General features: G+C 37.8%; 1 protein-coding gene across 1 annotated transcript in view; it reads right to left on the minus strand.

Annotated features, from left to right (window-relative positions):
* Positions 1 to 4,852: 4,852 nt before the first annotated feature.
* The window catches only part of PJA2 (praja ring finger 2, E3 ubiquitin protein ligase), a 32,423-nt gene continuing 16,303 nt past the window's right edge, over positions 4,853 to 20,972 (minus strand). The window contains exons 3-9 of the mRNA XM_010563448.1: positions 17,423 to 18,476; positions 13,676 to 13,858; positions 12,065 to 12,250; positions 9,806 to 9,917; positions 6,597 to 6,711; positions 6,173 to 6,288; positions 4,853 to 4,975 (exon numbers count right to left, since the gene is read on the minus strand). Coding sequence (XP_010561750.1) covers positions 4,925 to 4,975; positions 6,173 to 6,288; positions 6,597 to 6,711; positions 9,806 to 9,917; positions 12,065 to 12,250; positions 13,676 to 13,858; positions 17,423 to 18,476 — 1,817 coding nt within the window. The 3' untranslated portion in view covers positions 4,853 to 4,924. The remainder of the gene's footprint in view (positions 4,976 to 6,172; positions 6,289 to 6,596; positions 6,712 to 9,805; positions 9,918 to 12,064; positions 12,251 to 13,675; positions 13,859 to 17,422; positions 18,477 to 20,972) is intronic.

The following is a 20,972-nucleotide window of genomic DNA, read 5'->3' on the forward strand; positions in this document are numbered from 1 at the left end:
ATCCTCCTGGAAACTATGCCAGGGCACATGGAACATAAGGAGGTGATTGGTGACAGCCAGCATGGCTTCACTAAGGGCAAATCATGCCTGACAAACTTGGTGGCCTTCTACAATGGCGTTACAGCTTTGGTGGATAAGGGGAGAGCAACGGACAGCATCTACCTGGACTTGTGCAAAGCATTTGACACTGTCTCACACAATATCCTTGCCTCTAAATTGGAGAGATACGGATTGGACAGATGGACGACTCAGTAGATAAGGAACTGGCTGGATGGTCGCACTCAAAGAGTTGCGGTCAATGGCTCGAGTGGAGACCAGGGACAAGTGGCATTCCTCAGGGGTCGGTACTGGGACCGGCGCTGTTTAACATCTTTGTCGGGGACACAGACAGTGGGATTGAGTGCTCCCTCAGCAACTTTGTCGACAACACCAAGCTGTGTGGTGCAGTCGATGCTCTGGAGGGAAGGGATGCCATCCAGAGGGACCTTGACCAGCTTGAGAGGTGGGCCGTTGTGAACCTCATGAAGTTCAACAAGGCCAACCGCAAGGTCCTGCACGTGGGCCGGGGCAATCCCAAGGACAAACACAGGCTGCGTGATGAGTGGATTGAGGGCAGTCCTGAGGAGAAGGACTTGGGGGTATTAGTGGATTAAAAACTGAGTATCAGCCAGCAACGTGTGCCTGCAGCCCAGAAAGCCAGTTGCATACTGGGCTGCATCAAAAGAAGTGTGGCTAGCAGGTCAAGGGAGGTGATTCTCACCTACTCCACTCTCCTGAGACCCTATCTGGAGTACTGGGTTCAGCTCTGGGGCCCCCAGTGTAAGAAAGACTTGAGCAGGTCCAGAGGAGGGCCATGAAGGTGATCAAGGGGCTGGAGCACCTCCCCTATGAGGATAGGCTGAGAAAGTTGGGGTTGTTCAGCCTAGAGAAGAGAAGGCTCCAGGGAGACCTTATAGCAGCCTTCCAATACTTAAAGGGGGACTACACGAAAGATAGGGAGGGAGTGTAGTGATAGGACAAGGGGTAAGGGTTTTCAGTGAAAGAGGGTAGATTTAGATTAGATGTAGGGAAGAAATTCTTTACTGTGAGGGTGGCGAGACCCTCTAACAGGTTTCCCAGAGAGGTTGCAGATGCCCCATCCCTGGAAGAGTTCAAGGCTAGGTTGGATGGGGCTTGGAGCAAACTGGTCTAGTGGAAGGGGTCCCTGCCCATGGCAGAAGGGGTTACCATGAGATGATCTGGAAGGTCCCTTCCAACCCAAACCATTCTGATTCAAACTCTTTTCACAGGAAATACAAACAGCTTATAACAGTTGCATTTTGCAACTCCGCTATATCAATTAAAAAAAAAAAAAGCAAATAAAAAGGCTGGTTTTCCTCAAGTGTTCAATCAAGCACAGAATAAGGAAACACAGGGGGAAAGAGGAGCTTTCCGCGTTGTGTAACAAGGAAGGTGTCTGCAGAGCTGTGACTTTTATCAGACAGCTCACTGAGTAATCTTAATCAAAATCCTAAGACATACACAGGCACGAGAACTAAGGGAACTTCCCCTTTAACTTGAAGGGAGGTTCTTTTCACACTGAATTACTTTCATTATGGCTATTGAAGAAAAATTTGTTACCTGTGTATCTAATAGCCTAAACAGAGAATTTATCCTTTCAAAACCTGCTAGAATTTGAAAGGAGAAAACAAAACATTAAAAAGGCTGTGTTGTTGGGTTTTTTAAGGGGGAAAAAGGGGGGGGGCATTTAACTTTGGAAGGAAAGTGTTTTATGGAAATACTAAAATTAATTCTGTTTACATCATGTAGTTAGTTAAATCAGATGCTTCCAATGTACTAGTGCATGTATAGACAACATGAACCTTTGACAGAAACAAGCTTATTTTTCACACTTGCTTTCTCATTCTTGTGGAATGTTTGGTTTTACCTAACATGGGGAAAAAAGATTTTCTTCCCTGCAGCTATAAGTTTTTACTTGAAAATGTCTAGAATGTTCTCTTGGAGCAAAAAAGAAAATTATTTTTTATTATTCTAGAAAAAATCATACTTTGCAGGGCCTTTTCAAGAACTAGGCCCATGTTAACCAAACAATTGTATATTTGAAACAGGAACCACAGAATCTGCTTAGCAATCTGTTATTATGTCTTTTACCCAAAAAATTAAATAATCACAACAAACACTTGGACATGATCCAAAGGTTTGGATTTTTTTACTTTCTGTTTTGTGTTACACACTTCTGGTAATCTTTTGACTATGACCTAGCATATGTTTTTTCCAGACACCTCGTTAGAAAGACCTTTCATCTGCTGTTTCCTCAGATGAGGAGCCAGGAAAAGATCTCCAAGTAAGATCTCTGCATTCACAAAAAAAAAAAAAAAAAAAAAAAAAAAAAAAAAAAGGAGAGAGATTGAGAACATGAGCACTCTTCTTTTAGACAGCTGTTTAGAAACAGGAAGAAGTCAGAGCTGAGGCCAGCAACAGATAACTACAGAAGGAAAAAGCTTCTAGCTTAGCTCTTGACACTGCTGGTTAAGCTAGAAGCTTTTGATTCCAGACAAGAGGATTTCCAAATCTTGCCACAGGAGTTAAAGTAATTCTCTTTATAAAACACTGTGCTTAAGGGATTAAATGAAGGCCAACATATTGTGCAGTTCCAGAGAAACAAAGTACAGGCTGTTAAAATACCTGCAACATTTGCTGCAGGGGGAGCTACTGAAGAACAAAAGTCCCTAACAAAGAACAATTTTGATACTACTAAGTCCACTGGTGTTTTTTTTCTCCCTGCAAGCAATACAGAAGTTTTCATTTCCACTTTCTCTTAAATCTACATACACCCCCTCCCACCCCCCTTAGATGAACTTTAAAGGCTGCATTACTATTTTATCATCTAGGATGGACAGTAGTCATGGATCAACCAGTCTCCACAGCACTAGTCTGTTGTAATAGATATGTGGAAGATTGTAGCACTTCTTGGACTAGTATGAATTCTGCCAGTGAGTATGCCTAGAAGTATATGTTTCTTGTTATGTTTCCCTAAATCCTACTGATGCCTACTTCAGCAAATATAAAGTTTTCATACAGGAAAATAAGCTGGCAAGGAGCTACACATCTGCCACTTTTCACCAGTATCCTATTGTATTGGTTTCCTTATACTTTAAGTTTTGGAATTACATAATTGAAAACCTCAGGAGCAGACTCATGGCAACTGCCACCAGTTCTTTGTTCTGCTGCAGTCCACAAGTTAGACTGCAAAGTACATCACACAATTCAGTATGTCCCTCAAACATGAATATTACTATCTTCTAGCGCTAATAAAAGAATATATTAATATTTGTAAAGAAATGAGATACTATGATAGCAGCCATAACCATAACTAAGCAGCCAGTGAGCTACTATAAGATTATTATAATTCAGCTTAATTTGAAAGTTACTAGAAAAATCTGTAACTGTTTTAAGGGGTTTTGATTAGACTCCTTGTGTATTATTCCCATGCACCAACATTTTAGGAATTGTATGTCTATCCAATGGCCACAGAAAAGGTTTTGTGCAGCCATGAGTACACATAAGCACATCCAAATATTAACTTTGTCCTGTAATGATTAACTCCATGTCCCTTAAAGTTTTTGTGTATACTGGAGTATTATTTATAGAAATACATTTTAAAGACCAGTCTTTTCTCCTTTAAAATATTAAGTGTAGCATAACCCACTGCAACCAGTGCAAATACCAGAAACATTACTATTTTTTAAATTTCTGAAATAACAATAATCCTAATAGCCAAGTATTCAAATGTGTTTTTCAATTAAGTGTGTGAAGTTTCTACTAACTTTTTGAGACTTAAGACTCCAAGAGCCAAAAATATTTTAACTATATCTGCATTAGAAAGCAACCTCTGCCCTGATATATATAAAAATAAATATATCTTAAAGAGAGAGAGAGTATGCACACATGCAGGAGACCTAATTAGTAGAATGGAATTTAAACACAAATTGAAGAAACCAGCTGCCCGGCTCTTAGAGATGCAAATTCTTAGAAACTTAGGAATTCAAATGTTGAAGTTCCATAGTTCATATACTTATTCAGGATGCAGGCTTAAAAACGGTGCTAGCATTTACAAAAAAGAGACACGACAGCAACAATTTAATAGAACTGCTGACATTAGGAAAGAAATTTATTATGGAATAAGCTGGTAAGAAATATTGTTCCATTATACAATTTGTTTCCAATGAAATCAAATTTTACCACTGCTGGCATCACAGAACATCTTCACATCAGATGCAAATATGAGAGATCAATTACTAAGTCACTTAGTAGCACTAAGTTTAACAAAAGCAGATAGTTCAATTATAGTACCTAGAACAGATTATAAGCATAACTTTAATAAGCTGCAACTGCACCGCAGCTACAAGAACTTGATCAAAGTGCCACATGAATTCTCTCTTTGGAAAAATTTATCATAATACAAGATTAAGACATTATAGTTACCAGCAACATTCTGCTACGAAAAAAGGCTACACATTCTTCTAACTTAGTTTGAAAATTTAAGCTATTATGATAAACCTAAAGAGTTTAGAAAGTCTTGCACCCTCTTTTCTAAAGAGAAATATATAATATAGATAGTATTTTACATATAGTATTTTATACCTAATTCTTCTAACTTACAGTTTGAAAATTTAAGCTATTATAAACCTGAAGAGTTTACAAACTCTTGCACCCTCTTTCTAAACAGAAATATATAATATAGATAGTATTTTTCATATAGTATTTTATACCTAATTGTTTTCACACTGTAAGTAGAGGCAAAAGTTAAATTCTTATTTTGGTAGGAAAGATTTTATTTCAGGCCCTAGTTTAAAGCTCCAGCAGCACCGTGAACAGAAGATGCTCAATCATGATCAAGAAAGGAAACAGTGGCAGCAGCTGCTTAAGTATGCACGGGTGCAAGCACATGACGACAAATTGGGCATGTTCCCGACTACAAAAGAAAGAGAAAAAAAGCAGGTAATTTGCACAGTTCACATTCAATTCTATTAAAAGCTAAAGGTTATTATTTATGAAGTATTTAATGTCCTTACAACAGCACTGTCTCAAAGTCAAATTTGACTGGATAGCTACCTGGAGCTAAGAGACAGCTAACAATCTCAGAAGAAAGCTTTGTTTTGCTTTTAAACCAGTTAAAGAGCAGATACATCAGGCTATCTGTAAGATCTTCTTCAAGGAATTGATTTTAGAGGTGGTAATTTTTTTCTGAGGCAAGGGTTAAAAATAAACTAGGTACTGCCCAAATCTAACAGGAAGTATTTTGTCCCAGTTTTCAGCAAGAGCAGTTTACTATGACAGCAGAAAAAGACAAGACATATTACACAAGCAGTATCTACACGGTAATCAATACTATCAAAGTAAAAAAAAGTTATAAACCCACTAAGAACGCATACTAGAGGTGTTCTGATCTGATCTCCCTAGTCTGAATCAAGTACCTCTGGAGGAAATGATGAGTTACACTGCAGGCTTGCTGAGAATTAGCAAGTCTAGGCTTATATGGTAGGTAAAGGAGAGTGCAAGTACAAGGAAAAAAGAATACCAAATCATTAATTACAGTTCTTTTCATCTAGCCTCAATATGATGCAAGCCTTTTTAAGACATTAGGAAGGAAACTGGTTACAGATTATGAAAATGAAATCTAATATCACATAGATTTACCAAAGGCAATTTTTTTAAATTAATCTACAAGCATTCCAGTATTTCTCCCACCAACCTCAGCTGTTACCGTGAATAGGACTCACATTCTGGCAAGACAGATCAGATCCTTGTCTATTCTCAGAGAAGAATCAAGCCATCTTTACTTCAGGGTGTGAGTACAGTAAAGAAAGCTTTTCTCATACCAAAACAAGTTACAACTCATTCATCTCTTTCATTCTTACTGAAAGCAGACCATGTTGTTCCTCACAAAAATACTGCCTCTATTCAAGAAATTGCCCTTCAGGTGAGTATAGATATAAATTACTTTCCTCACTTGCGCTAGAATTTGGTTCCATAATGCATAAAATTAACGGCCAGTTATTTCTTGGTATTTCATCCCACATTTTCAAAAAGTTACAAACTGTTCTTCCCAGAAGAATGCAAAGACTCAACCCCCCCCTCCCCAAACCCTCACCAATCCTGTAGTACTTACTTTCTGTAACCAAAGAGTTATACAAGTTTTGTGAAACAAATGATGACAGGGCAGCTCTGTTATGATTTCATCTTTCACATATTCACTGCAACAGATAGTACAACGCTGCTCTTGACCTACACTCACAATGAAGAAAAAGCATTATTATTATCTTGTTTTACATCCAAGAGGAGCCAAAATTAAAACATATATTATCAACAGTATCACTAATGATTACAAAATACAATCACACTTACTCCAGTAAAGTTTAGTGTTCCAAACTGACCAAAGTTATATTCAGTCTGATTCAAGATTCAAAAGCTCTTAGAACAGCATTGCCAGCTGCACAATAAGTATGTTTAAATACTGCATCTATGGTATTACAGAAAGCTAAATTTGTTCTTATAAACTTTGTGGAAATTAATTTTTAATTATTTTTCCATACCATCTTGGTCATCTGTGACAGTAATCTGTGGCAGACAATCTATGGTTTCTTTAGTAGCTGGTGGATGAGCCTGTTCAACATCAAATCCAAGAGTCTCCAAGTAAGTCAGAACAATCTGAAAAGGGTAAGAGAACTTGGGTCTGCTTACTCACAAATGTAATATTCCATATAAAAACAAATAAGCAAGAAAAGGAATCCAATTCTAATAGTATTACTTAAATGGAAGTTATGTCTTCAGGGCTGTTTTCGTTACTGCTGAGCATTGCTTACACAGAGTCCAGGCCTCTTCTGCTTCTCACACCACCCCACCAGCGAGGAGGCTGGGGGTGCACAAGAAGTTGGGATGGGACACAACCATAAGATGAACTATGCCAAGAACAGATGAAATAACTCCCTTTACTCTTGTGGAGAGGGATGAGGAGCATAAAATTCCAGTCATGAGGAAGAACGACAACTAGCTTCAATTCTCATTTCCCTTAAAGAGTTCTCAAGCCTGATCACCCTGACCTTAGTTACTGAGATAACCCTCACAGTGATCTCTAACTCCTTACTTGATACATATATACAGTTGCAACAAACTATGGAACAAAAATTGTCATATTACAAACATTTTCTATATACCCTATAAATGGAAAAATCAGAAACTGCATTTTCTTGCTGAAAATATCTGCTTTCTGCTATGTCCTTTACCCAAACTTAAAAAGTTAGTTCAGTTTGGGCTTCGCATCACAAAAGAAACCTTTTTTTTTTTTAAAGAATCTTTTGCTCCTGAAAATGCTGTACACCACAGCAAGCACCGTGACAACAGTACCAAAGATAAGGAAAAGACTTTGTAACACTACGAGAATTTACTATTTCAATTAAAGATTTTACATTTTTAAATTTGTGGAACACACTTCTACATCTTCATCTACCACTGTCTGACAACCAGGAAAGTTGTGTTTAAAGGCTGTTCTGAACGTCCTTCCCGGAACACAATTTTCTAGTTTATGTTAATCCAGTCAGGGACATATTTTAACAGAATATACTGGACTAGCCATTTGCAAGTCCTGTTTTTTAGAAAGCAGAAAACGTGATATCCTGATCCTGTCAACAGCTTGCTGTAGTCATTAAAACATAGTATCTCAGCAGACAATTAAAATTAATTCTGGGTAGATAGACATGACAGAGCCTTTTTTTGCTCACTTTCTCTCAACTTCCAGAAATACTTCCAATATTGCCTAAGAGAAATGTTGAACAGTTTTGGGTAACCCTTGCTCTTATTTTCTGAACAATTCTAGTAACCATTTTCATACTGGAAAGAGAGGTGCTCTGTACATTCTGCTTGATATTTGGAGGAAATATTCAGAGTTCTTACTCAAAACCTGTGTTGTCCATTTAGTCACAGTTAATACAGCAGTTCCTTTGAATACTCAGTTACCATTTTCTGCTAATTCCATTTATGCCAGACTTCTATCCCCACCATAAAGTTTCAGACACCTAAGTGCTAATTTCAAGCACAAATACCATTTAGGAGAATTGGCTTTCCTTCTTGTCCAGCATTCACAGAGACCTGAACCACAGGTACCAGAGAATAACTACCTTTGTAGTCATCTACCTGCTTGCCAAGTGTATTCAATGACACTCCATTCCTAGTGACACTAACATAATTACAGCATCTTCTCAGCCAGCCATGCACATAGCAACCTAGGATTGTTCTTACAGGTCAGCCTGACAAGAGTAACTAGGGAAATGTTGTTACACAGTAATGACAAAGAAAAACTCAGAGCCATAATAACCTCAGTCTCCTCTTTAGGTGTTAACATATAGATTTAAAAAAAAAAAAAAAAGATGGAATTAGTTTCCCCTCTCTACACAGATCCTCTTGCTTTGGTGCAAAGGAGGAGGTCAAATGCTTCTGTAGTTCTGTTCTTTTTGATGTAGTGAGAACCAGCAGCTATGACAGGAGACAAGGAATCTTCCCTATACAACTTCAAAATACTGGTTTTATAGTAACAATAAAGAGACCTCCTACACATTAATAAGCAGTTCTGAAGTGTCTCCAGATGAGTGGTCCTAACAAGATCCTACACAGCTAGAGAAGACCCTATGGTACTTGATAATGAATAATACTGACCTCCCATACACCATATACCTGGAAATTGAATGACTGCCAACTTCAGGGAACAACGCTTCCACCCCCTTGGAAAATCCCCATGAAGTTTATTCACAGAATCATTGATTTTGCACATATCCATGGGAAAAAAAGAAAATATCTATGATTGTTCCACTGACTGTCAGCTTTAGAAAGCATTTTAAAGTGTCCTTGGTATACTGTCTGCAAGCACACTATGACATACAGTTAAAAGGGGTGAACAGGGCAGACTAAAGGCTAGTAGTCAAACTGCCCCTTGCTGCCCCTCAACTTACATCACACACAAAACATTCAATTTAATTGTTGTAACACCGTATTATATGTCTACACATCATTTAACTCTTATTTTGACAAATACCCTGCAGGGGAGATTTCTGGCAGTGCAAGAATTGTCACATTGCATCAAACTGAATTTCAACTAGCTCCATATTCACTTTGACAGTGACCAATGTCATGTAACACATAAAAGACAAAGATAATAACCATGCTGGTTCTTGATAACAAATGGTCTGGTCTAACCAAAGTTAGACAGATGAAATGAAATTAGAACACGGTAAAGATAAAAGGCTTTTTTGCTTTGGGGTGGTTTGGTTTTGGTTTTAATTTAAAATGCGCGGACTCAAGACAGTCAGACACAGAGAAGTCTTCTACTGAGGAATAAAAATATGAGACACCCAATTGTACTCTTGCAAAAAAACCCCCAAACCTGGGACAATTCGTAGGCACAGATCCAGGTATGAACATTCCTTTATGTAGGGAATTTGGCAACACTCTTTAGAATAATTTAAATGGCATATGTTTATACAGGTAGAAATCAGTATCTTTTTTTCCTTTAAGAGGAAATAAATCCATATTCTAAAAGGAATAGCACTGAACAACAACTTTTTGCACTACATCATCTAAAAGAAATTCCAACATTCATTTTCATGCTTGCAGACCTGAAAGGTCAAGCTAAAACAGGAAAGTAATTTCTCCCTGATCCTCCTGATTTTCAGATTATGCTGAAAAAGGATTAAATAATAAAAACTTATGTCACAACATCACTGATATAATACCACCAAGAATATTTTAATACCTCCATAGCTTGTTGTAAGCGTCCCTCTAGCGCCATAATTGTGAGAAACTGAGGATTCATGTAAGGAATGGCTTGAGCAAGTCCTAGGCCATCACCAAACTCATCAAGTAGTCTGAAAAACATGAGTTAGGAAACACAGTCATAATTTCAAAGTAAACAGTAACAACATGAGGGCTGGCTACATCAAATTACTGTACCTCACCTGTTAACACCTGTGTGCATACACTCTCATGAGGTGGCTGTGTTGAGTTGACCTTGGCTGGCTGCCAGGCACCCACCCAGCTGCTCTCTCACTTCCCCACCTCAACTGGACAGGCATGTAAGTAAGACTAAAAGTTCATGGGTTGAGATAAAGAAAGGCAGATCACCCACCTATCACCATCACAGGCAAAACAGACTCAACTTAATGGGCTAAAAGGTCAAACCAGTTGAATTTATTGCCAATAAAAATGGATTTGGATGGTGAGATACAATACAAAAACTGAACCACCTTCCCCTTAGCCCTCCCTTTCTTCCCAAGCTCAACTTCATTCCTGACTTCTTTATGTCCCCCTACACCAAGGAGGGCATAGGGACAGGGAATGAAGGTGGTGGTCAGTCCAGGGCAGTTGTTCTCTGCCGCTCCTTCCTACTCACACTGTTCCCCTGCTCCAGTCTGGGGTCTCTCCCACAGGCTGCAGTCCTTCAGGATACACCTGCTCCTGTGTGGGTCTTTCCCACAAGCTGCAGTCCTTCACTAACTGCTCCAGCATGGGCTCTCCACAGGCACAGTTCCTTCAGCAATCACCTACCTGCTTTACTGTTGTCTTCTCCAGGGGCTGCAGGGGAATATCTCCTCCAGCATCTGGAGCACCTCCTCCCCCTTCTTCTCTGACTTTGGTGTCTGCAGGGTTGTTTCTCTCACATTGTCCTTGCTCCTCTCTCTCACACTCTGCTGTGCTGCATTTTTTACCCTTAAATATTCTCCCAGAGGCACCACCCTGCAGTGGGTCCATTAGAACTTGCTGGTGTCCCACACAAGGCAGCCTCGGCCTCTCCTCACAGAGGCTGCCCAGCAGCCCCCACTGCCAGCACCTGCTCCCAGTACAGTGGTAAACTCAAGACAATATAGACTTCAGAAGAACATGATAGGAGCTTTTACTATTGACTACACCAGAGTAAAAGGGCATACAGTTCAGCTAATAAATTTCATATGTATGCTATTAAGCTCACTTTACAACTAGCATTCAGATTTTTATTACATCGTGTGTCACAATTCATAGCTTGGCAGCTGCTTCCAGCTCTGTTTTCAACATTCCGAGACCAAATCTTAAAGCAGGCACAAGCATAATCATTTACAGATCTGTGTAAGCTCAACAGACAAAACTTAACAGACTATTAGAGAAGCATCTTCCTTTCTATTTTGAGTAATTAGGAAGCTTACCAAAGCTAACCTCCAACACTGAAATAGTTTTTGTCCATGTCCTACAATTCCTTTGCTAGCTTGCTGCCTGGCACTGTAAGAACACATGCCTTACTTCTAGCTTGGACTCTCATGCATTAGTCCATGTTTTGCTTTTTCACAATGTAACTTCACAAGGAGAAAATACCAGTGTTTTTGGTATGTCTACGCTGTAGTTTGTAATATTTTTAATAAGCAGAAGAGAGCAAGCGTTAAGTCCCTCACTGGAAAGCATTCTGTCTACCTCACTCTCAAGTTAAAACAAATGCATTACACTATTCTAGGATTAGGCTGTTCTTCCTGGTACTTGCAGAATTTTTGTAATAACTATATTGCAATATTCTTCAGTAATCTAATGACAGAAAATTGAATGAAGCATTCAAAATTATGATACTATTAGGATAGCACATGGCATTTCAAAGAGAAATAAAATAGGCTTATAACATCTAACTTACACCAGTTGCAAAAAGGAAAAGACCAACTATAAAATAACACTGACTTGAATGCTGATTACATTCACATTGCTTTACTTTTGTTATACTTCCACTGAAAATTAATTGAAAAAGTACATCCATCCCTTGAATATTTAGTGCTCCAGAATTTTCTCAGATCACAGCCTGATTTAGCAAATCTACATCCTTTTCCTCTCACTAGAAGACACATAGCACTTGAAATATGTTAAGTCTTAAAACTCAGATTATCAGCCTTTGAAGCAAGTGCATGCTGATAGCCATGAGTATTTTTGACATCTTACATAAAAAGCAAAACAGTAGCTACAAAACCTCTGAAATTAATGCAGAAAGCTATCAAAGGCATACCTCCACTCCACATCCAAGTCTTCACTCACACTGGAGTCATCCTCAAAGTTGTTATTTCCATCCAACAGGAAGAATACAGGATGCAAAAAATCACTAAATGGATAATTTTCCTCATCACTGCTACTTTCTACTTCTTCCCGGTACTGTAACCAAGGAATCTCTTCTTCCTCCAATAATATCTGTTCCCTTCAAATAAATAAATGAAAAGCTAAAACTAAAAAGCTAGGAGAATTTACAAACACATGTAAGCAACAAAAGCTACACATATTACAAAGGCTAAAGATGCATGTTTCCCAGACTGCAGAGTCCCAGATTAGGGACATTGCATCCAGGGCATTAGAAACATCCAGTGGTATCAGCTCCAGCCTCAGAATCTAGGAATGATTCTATGGCAAAATTATTTGCCTAATGCTCAAGGCCAGCAGTACAGTAAGTAGCTTGCTTTGCATATTCCCTAGTACAGGTAGTATCCCCACCAGAGCTAGTAAATTTGGTACTAAACATTTTCTTATTCATGTACAAGTTCCTAAAGCTACTAAAAAGAAAGGCTTTCCTGACACCCTGGAACAGCCTTCATGGGGAAGCTTGGCCTGAATGCAAAGATATACTATTTGCAAAAGAAGCTATCTGCATAAGGAGAAAGACTCCTCTCATTCCTGGATTTTTTAGAAGAGCACAAGTCACCTGGATGTTTAGAGCCACAGGGCTGTGAGTCCCACTTTATTTATCAAAGGGAAAATAAGAAGGATCGTGTTAGAAATGGGTACATTTGCAGACTGTTCACATCAAAGAAAGCTAAAGAGTACACAGCTCCACTGTTGTTCTGAAACAGATGAGGTTTTGTAATGTTTTCATAAAACCACACTAATTCTCCAAACCTCAAGAGGCAGGGATACTAAAAAAGCAGTAACAGTGATTTGGACTGCTTGGTAACAGGTACTGTCTACCTAAGAGTGGAAGAAGCTGAAAGAACACTTAGGCATGGCTTGTTGCTTTATAAAGACCCAAACTAAGAATATAAGGTCAATATTACATGCTTAGGAAAAAAAACCCCAACAACCTGTCCTTGGCCATTTATAGCTATAAATTTTGCCTTGCAACAAAGGTAGATACATTTTATAAATTAAAGCACTGAATGACCAGAAAAAATAAGGAAGTTCTCACCAAGCAAGTAGTTCAAGTTTACTTTAATCACTGATAGGGCTGCAGAAATGAAGAGCAGCAGTGGAGTATAAGAAGTAAAACAAAGATGTAAACAACTGCTGTGCAGGAACTAAGCAGTATTAGAAGATGTGTATGTAACATATACATCTTTACAATTAACTTGCCTAATCTGGCTTTTTAAAGTTGGTATATTGAGCCTATTATCCCTATTGACACTGCATGTCAATGCCCTCTCATTATTTCTGTATCTTTCATAAAATATAATTGTTTGCATGACATACCATTTTTTCCCCGATTTGAAATACATACAACTCCTCAGATTATTTTGATGTAGGCAAATGATTATTGCTAGTATAATAACTACTTTTAGAATTGATGTTATTCTGTGTAGTGTCATGTGCTGATGCCAGAACTTAAAGGAAGTTAGCTAGTAAAAAGAAAACATACCCTCCTTGGAAACAGAAGTCTGTCTTCTCTTCTACACCACTGCTGTTGCTCTGCACTTCAGGTCCATGTTCCTCCTTGCCTGGGGCAGACTCCCAGCTCTCATCACTTGAGGACTCCTCTTTTTCTGTAGCAGTCAAATAGGTAGGCACAACTGGAGACCATTCTCCATCACTGCAATCTGAGCTGCAATTTAAAGAAGGCAACGAGGTGTGAATTTCAACACTGCTTTAGGGGAAAGAAAACAAACACAAACATTCTATGATTTCCTACTTTTCTATGAACACTGCTCTCAATATAGACTATTTTTTCTAGGAGAAATTAATTTTTTACTATTTATAGATGTTTAACAAGGCAAGTATACATAAAGAGCTGATTAAAAAAGATGAGTTCCAAAAAAAGAATTCTGCCCATCCTACTTTGCAAAAGGATTGTTCTTCACTCCCTACAATTGCAGAGTACATGAAACAACTCAGGAATATAAACCCAGACCCACTATACTCATCCTTCTCCAAGCACACAAAGAGAAAAGAGCAGCAGTGACACTGAGAACACCAATGCCTGCTTAACAAAGAGTAAGCAGTGGGTCTTACCTCTCAGCCAAACAAAACTTTAAGTGCAAGCTCTCAACCTTTAAGCAATATACAGTGGTCCTTTCTTTTTAATCATACAAAGGTACAATGGATGACTTACTGCAAATTATATAATTCACTAGCCCAAACAGATGAATGGCAGCGATTTTTTCAAAGAGAATTTGCTCAGCCACCACACAGAAAAGGGAAGTAAACAACAAGTTGTAGGCAGCTTAAAATAGTGATGTTAGAGTCTCAAAAAGAATGAACTTACCTACTGCTACCTTTTGTAATGACACTTAGGTTTACTCAATACTAACAGTGACAGTTGACACCTACCAGAATTCAAAGTATAGTCAACTAGCTATGCCACTTCAAAAAGTTATAGAAAACTAATAATATGTGAACAGCAAACAGGCTTAGACCACATCTTACACAGCAATCCACAGCACCTGCAGCTCAGTGGTCACTCTGCTAAAAGCAGTATCAATGTTATCTCTCCACCTACAAACTCACTTGAAAGAAATGCTCCTTCTATCTAATATTACAAGTACATGCCAATAAAACTTGCTATTTAATGAATTGCAAGTACTTTTGAAAAACTGCACATTATACACTTCAAGTTTTACAAGATTAAAGATGACACAGATTATATGGAAGCATTTTAATTTGAAGCAGGACTATATTTTTCTGGAAATGAGAATATTAATTAACTTCGGGCTATTTTAAAGGATTACTTTACAGTAGAAATCATATCTGTTAAGAAATTCTGATATGTAGTGTGATGTATCTTATATTGCATCAATTAAAGCTGAATGCTAATGTTTTAGAGCCTTTTGTTTTGATTGGGGTTTTTTTTGGTTTTGTTTTTTTTTGTTTGTTTGGGTTTTTTTAAGGTTATCTAAGCATACTATAGGAATAGCCCAAATATTCAAATCTCTTACTTTATTTTTCTCAATTTTACAATCCAGGAATTATTTCCAACACAGTTTATAATAATATTCCTATGTTGTTAGTCAAATTTGTTCTCTTTAACATTTATACACAAACACTAATTCAAACCAGAAAAGAGGATACATCTAAAGTCATTAATACTGAACAAAGGAAGAACATTGAATGTGTAAATTTCCAAACTTAGGATTTAACTGTGCCCAATTCTAGACATGCAGAACATCACTTTATGGTTAGAGAGTTATAGACTTGTCACTTACCAAAAGCATAACATATTAACTTAACTTATTGGCACATGGATTTTCTGAGAATAGTCTTTCCCCTGGCTGAACTGGCCTGTACTCGCCATATGATCCAAAACTAAACAGAGGGAGCTAATGGATATGATCCTTGTCGCACCAGGCCTGCCCTCCGAGGGCCTACCATGACCCTTCCAAGTTAGAGCATATGCTGTTCTAACAAATATGCAAGACTTTCTCCTTCCCACACAGCTTCTACTTGCTAACACCATAAGAGCTGGGCACTTCAAGGAAGGAAAAAATGTGAGGTGAAGGCCCAGGCTGTAGCAATCAGCAAGGTGAATTTCTCCCTGGGCTGGAAATAAGTGAAACTTGACTTGCAGGATGTAGTTTGACACATATGTCAATTCTGCTTTTTATGCAGCTATATATGTGTATTTTAACATGGAATATGGTTTAACCCTTTAAACATAAAATGGCCTTTCAAGAGTGGAAAAACATATGACTTTGTACAGAGTAATCATTGACAATTTACTTCATAAGGATAAGTCTTTTGAGCATTTAGAACACAAATTTTTTTTTTTTAAATAACACATATACTTCCTGTTTAGTGGTTCAGTTAGTGCCATCATGACGAACATAGTCACTTTCAGATCAGCAATCTGTATTTCTTTGTCATGCTACAACAATCCATCACTTCACATCATGGAAGCCAATGCTGTAACTGTAAAACACAGTCCATTTCCTCCATTGCATTTTAATCTTCCAGTAGTGGCATTTCAGAAGTGGAAAATAAAAGATTATGCAGTAACAAAAATTTTTGAAAAGCAAACCTTACAAGGAAGGAAAGGATTCATTTGTTAAGTCCACCTATATCTTTTATAAGAAAAAAAAAAATTAATTCTACCACTCCATTTTACAATGCCTTAAGGATTTTGTTCTCATAATTGGGACTCTGCAATATTTTAAAGACAAGATTTTATGCAGATTAATCTTTGTGCTGTTCTCTCCACAAAAACAGTGGAAACAAACCACTAAGCAGGTTAGCTTATGAAGCCTAATGGCAAGAACACACAGAAAAAAGCCATATCAGCATCCAGAAGACATGTCTTATAAAGAATGCAGTAGGAACAGAATCAACAAGATGAAAGCAAACTAGAAGAAAAATAGAAAAAAAACCCAACAAAAAACCCAAACAAAAGCTATCACAAACACTACTGCATTTGCCATAAATGAACAGACGGTTAGAATTTTTTTTTTTATCCTCAAATAGTTCAGTTACATAATTCCAGTTCACAGTGAAAAGTTCTTAAACAGCATTATATGAGTAAAAGTTAATCAACATAAGGTTTATCCAAATTAATCTGTCTTCTGGGTAGAGAGCCCAAACCAGAAGGAGCCTGAATACTGCTCCTGGTGTCCAGGTTGGAGCTATTTGTAAATCTGAAACTGTTCAGAAACACCTACGAGTCTGAAGAACTCACATTAAAAAACAGGATTATAAGCAATCCCATCAAGTTATTCTTCAGATATGACAAGGAAGAATAGTTTCTTTCAAAAGGCTGGAGACAAGAACATACATGGGCTGTCACATAGAATATTGAGATTTGATGGCAAAAAGAACAAATTCTGAAAATACCAAGTCTTGAAGGGAACTTTCAAAGACCCATAATCCAAAAACCATGCTGAACAAGGTTTTCCCTCTCCACCCTCCATCCGCTCACTAAAAATAAAATAAACAAGTAATCTTCCTTAGTGGTAAGATGCTTTGACCCTAAACATAAGGAAAGGGTTTTTACATTACCAGAAGAATGTACATTACCATTTCTTTAAATGGACTTGAAGGGTGAAAGAAAACTGAAAGGAAAAGTTGGCATCTTGTTATCTGATCATATTCTGAAATTGCTTGAGTTATGTCCCATTTGCTAATAAATTATTCAGATTTGTACATTATTTACACTAAGACAGATACAAAAATGAAATTTTACCTGTCTTCATCTCTGAGGGTCATTGAGAAGTATCTGCTGCAGTCTTCAAACTCATCCCAGAAAGAACTATTTTTTTGTTCTTGAGCTGCTGCATTTTTCCTTTGGTCTATTTTTGTGTTCTTTCGATCACCTTCATAGTCTCTTGAGTCAAAGAACATAGATCTCCTCTCTTTGCTGTTTCTCAAGGCATACTCGGCACGGCCTTGCTGGACTTCAGTGATTCCAGTTTTCCTCCAGGAACCACCTTCCTCTTCATCATCATTAGCGAGAAGCTTCTCTCTCTCCGACTTGTTTGCAGTATTTTGTTTTCTTATTTTAGGTCTCACTACTAGCTCAGGTGAATTTCCTTGGGCAGTGTTTCCATCACTGACATTTAATTCATTAGCAATTTCTGTAGGGGTTCCGATTGCAACATCCACTGTTTTTATCTGCTGTGTTTCATAACTGGCACCACTCAGGCTACTTTTTGGTATAGCTTGATCTTCAGCAGAAGGTTTAATTGTCATGTTGTTTGGACATGCCAAGTCTGAATCTATGCTAAAATATCTTGTTAAAGGCATTGGTCCTGCTTCTTCGCAACATTCTCTAGAAACACTGTGGTTGAGAGTGGGCAATTGGGACTGTAACTCAGTAAAAGACTCTATGCCGCCTTCTAACTCAGAAAGCAAGTTACCTAGTGCTTCCTGAAATAAACCAACTTCTCTTGCCAAAGAAAATGTTTCTTGAGCATCATTTTCCTCTCCATCACTGCTATCTGGCTCATAAGAGTCAATGTTTACAAAAGCAATTCCATTCTGACCATTCAAATCATTACTCCCTCCAGATGCATATCCTGCAACGGCCTCAGAATTTTCATAAGTATTCATAAGGTTTCCTGAGATTTGGTTGTCTTCCAGACCGTAAGAGAACAGAGAAAACGGTGATGTGTCTGCTTCAGAAGTTTGGCTTAGTACACTTTGGCAAACAGGTTCTCCAGCTCCAGTATTTTCTAACACAGGCTCATCTAATAAACCAGAAGAAACTTCAGCCGATGGGTTGGAATCTTCAGAGAAAGCTGTAAGAAAGAATGCATTGGAATATTCAAAACCAATAGCAATATTCTCATCTACAATCACTGCTCATGAAAAAGAAAGGGTAATTCACTAGGACTGCAGTGCAATTTGATAAAGAGAAACATTTACCAGAAATATAGTAATTCTTCACTAATATATTTACATTCTCACTTATATAAACTAACCATATAGAAATAGACTTAAGTAATACAATTTCAGCTCACTCTGTGATACAAAACCCCCAAGTATTAAAGGAACATGTTCATAGGCAGCATTTTTACATTGTTTATATAAAAGGGAATTTTAAGATGAGAACAGGAAATCTGAAAAAACACTAGAAGATTAAAAAAGTTACAACATTTATTTCCATAAGTTAAAAATTGGACTATCCATTTATTAACTGGCTAAATTGCATCTTCTGCCACACTCAGATAAAGCCATTTATTGCTACTATAAATTACATACTAATAGCACTACATTTTGTACATGCAGCTGTGAGTGCAACTCCCCATAAGAAGAAAATAATAGCAGGGATGAATGTGGAATTACAGTTAGTAGTTACCATCATTGCAAATTCAGTTTGGTTATATTACACTTGAACACCTCTTGCATAAAGGGACAATAAATATCAAACCCAGCAGCAAGAGTTAAAGAAGGTAAAAAACACATATACTGCTGCTACTACAAAATTAATGTTTAGTTCAAGTAATTTGTAAACTCCTAACCAAGGCAACAGTCCAAAATATTTTTGAACATACAATGGCTTGTATAACTTGATGACAGTACTTTAAATTTTTAAGTTGATATCAAGAGATTTGGAAACTTACCTACAAGACCAAAAAAAAGTGAGACATGCATGGTTAATTGAAGGGATTCCCTAGCATGTTATTTTAAAAACAGGCAGAGGTAGGAAACCATGTAAAATGAGTGTTGCAGGGTTAAAAAAGAAAAAAAAAAAAGAAGAATCTCATCTAAATAGCTAATCCATGCCTAGGCTGGTGAATTTATGGTGCTGAACTCTTATAAGAGCTGTGCCTCTCAGCACTATGAGTCTGGCTTGCAGGAAGCAATACTGTAACATTACATTTAGCTAATTCAAATATTTAAGCACCTTCACAAAATTGCTAACAACTGAGGTTGGTAGGCAGGCCCCTCTGGAGATATCCAGTTCACCCCTCTTGCTCAAGCAGAGTCACCTATAGATTACCAAGGACCAAGTCCAGTCAGATGTTTAATATTTCCAAGGATATCTCCCCTGCCCATCTTCTACAGTTGCTTAGATGTATACAAGATGTCAAGCCAATTAGCAAGGAAATATGCAGCATATTTTAGGTAGTACCCACCCATCAAAAAATGAGTATGGACTGGGGAAAAAATGTAATCCAGTTGAAGTAAGGCAAATAAATGAATCCAAAACATTTCTCAAAGATAAATTTGAAAAGTCACGATACAAAAAAAAAAAAAAAAGACCAAATATAAAAGGAAAGGCAATTTGTTATTAGGCTTAATATAGAAAATGAGTCACTCTTAGACTTTATATACAAAGCAATTGTATTAAGGACAAGGAGATAACATACTCTAAACTGCATATTTCTTACGACCCCTAAAAATAATAGCATGCTCATTTCTGAGTAACTGAAACAAGAAAGGTGGTAGCATTATATAAAGACAGTAGGAAATCAACAAGTATCAACACTGCCTTACAGAAAATAAACCTTTAACTAGATGAAAGTGTAGAAAATGTAGGGAGCATAGACAACTGCAAAAATATTCAAATCACAAAAAATTAAAACCACCCCAAGATGATCTACATGACATAACAGTCTCCAAGAACAAAGGCATGTGACAAAGTTAAGTCAGCACTATGCTACTATAAAAAAAAAAGAAAATTAGAAGGAGAAAGCAGTTACAAAATAGTCTAAAAAAGGAAGGAGAAAAAAGTGCTACTTTACAGAACCATAGAATCATTTATGTTGGAAAAGAGCTTTAAGATCACCTAGTCCAATCATAAACCTAACACTGCCAGGTCCAGCACTAAACCATGTCCCTAAGTGCCACGTCTACCTGTCTTTTAAATACCTCCAGGGATGCTGACTCCACCACTTGCCTGGGCAGCCTGTTATAATGCTTGACAACCCTTTCAGTGAAAAAATTTTTTCCTAATATCCAGTCTAAACCTTCCCTGGTGCAACTTGAGACCCTTTCCTCTTCTCCCAGGTAACAACCAATAGGACAAGAGACCAGCACCCACCTCACTACAACTTCCTTTCAGGTGGTTGTAGAGAGCGATAAGGTCTCCCCTCAGCCTCCTTTTCTCCAGACTAAGCAACCCCAGTTCCCCCAGCACCTCCTATTAAGACTTGTGCTCTAGACCCCAAAATTGAACACAGCACTCAAGGTGCGGCCTCACCAGTGCTGAGTACAGGGGAACAATCACTTCCCTGCTCCTGCTGGCCACACTATTTCTGGTACAGGCCAGGATGCCGTTGGCCTTCTTG

The sequence above is a fragment of the Haliaeetus leucocephalus genome, unplaced genomic scaffold, assembly GCF_000737465.1.
Source record: "Haliaeetus leucocephalus isolate CR32 unplaced genomic scaffold, Haliaeetus_leucocephalus-4.0 Scaffold167, whole genome shotgun sequence".
Classification (NCBI taxonomy): Eukaryota; Metazoa; Chordata; class Aves; order Accipitriformes; family Accipitridae; genus Haliaeetus; species Haliaeetus leucocephalus.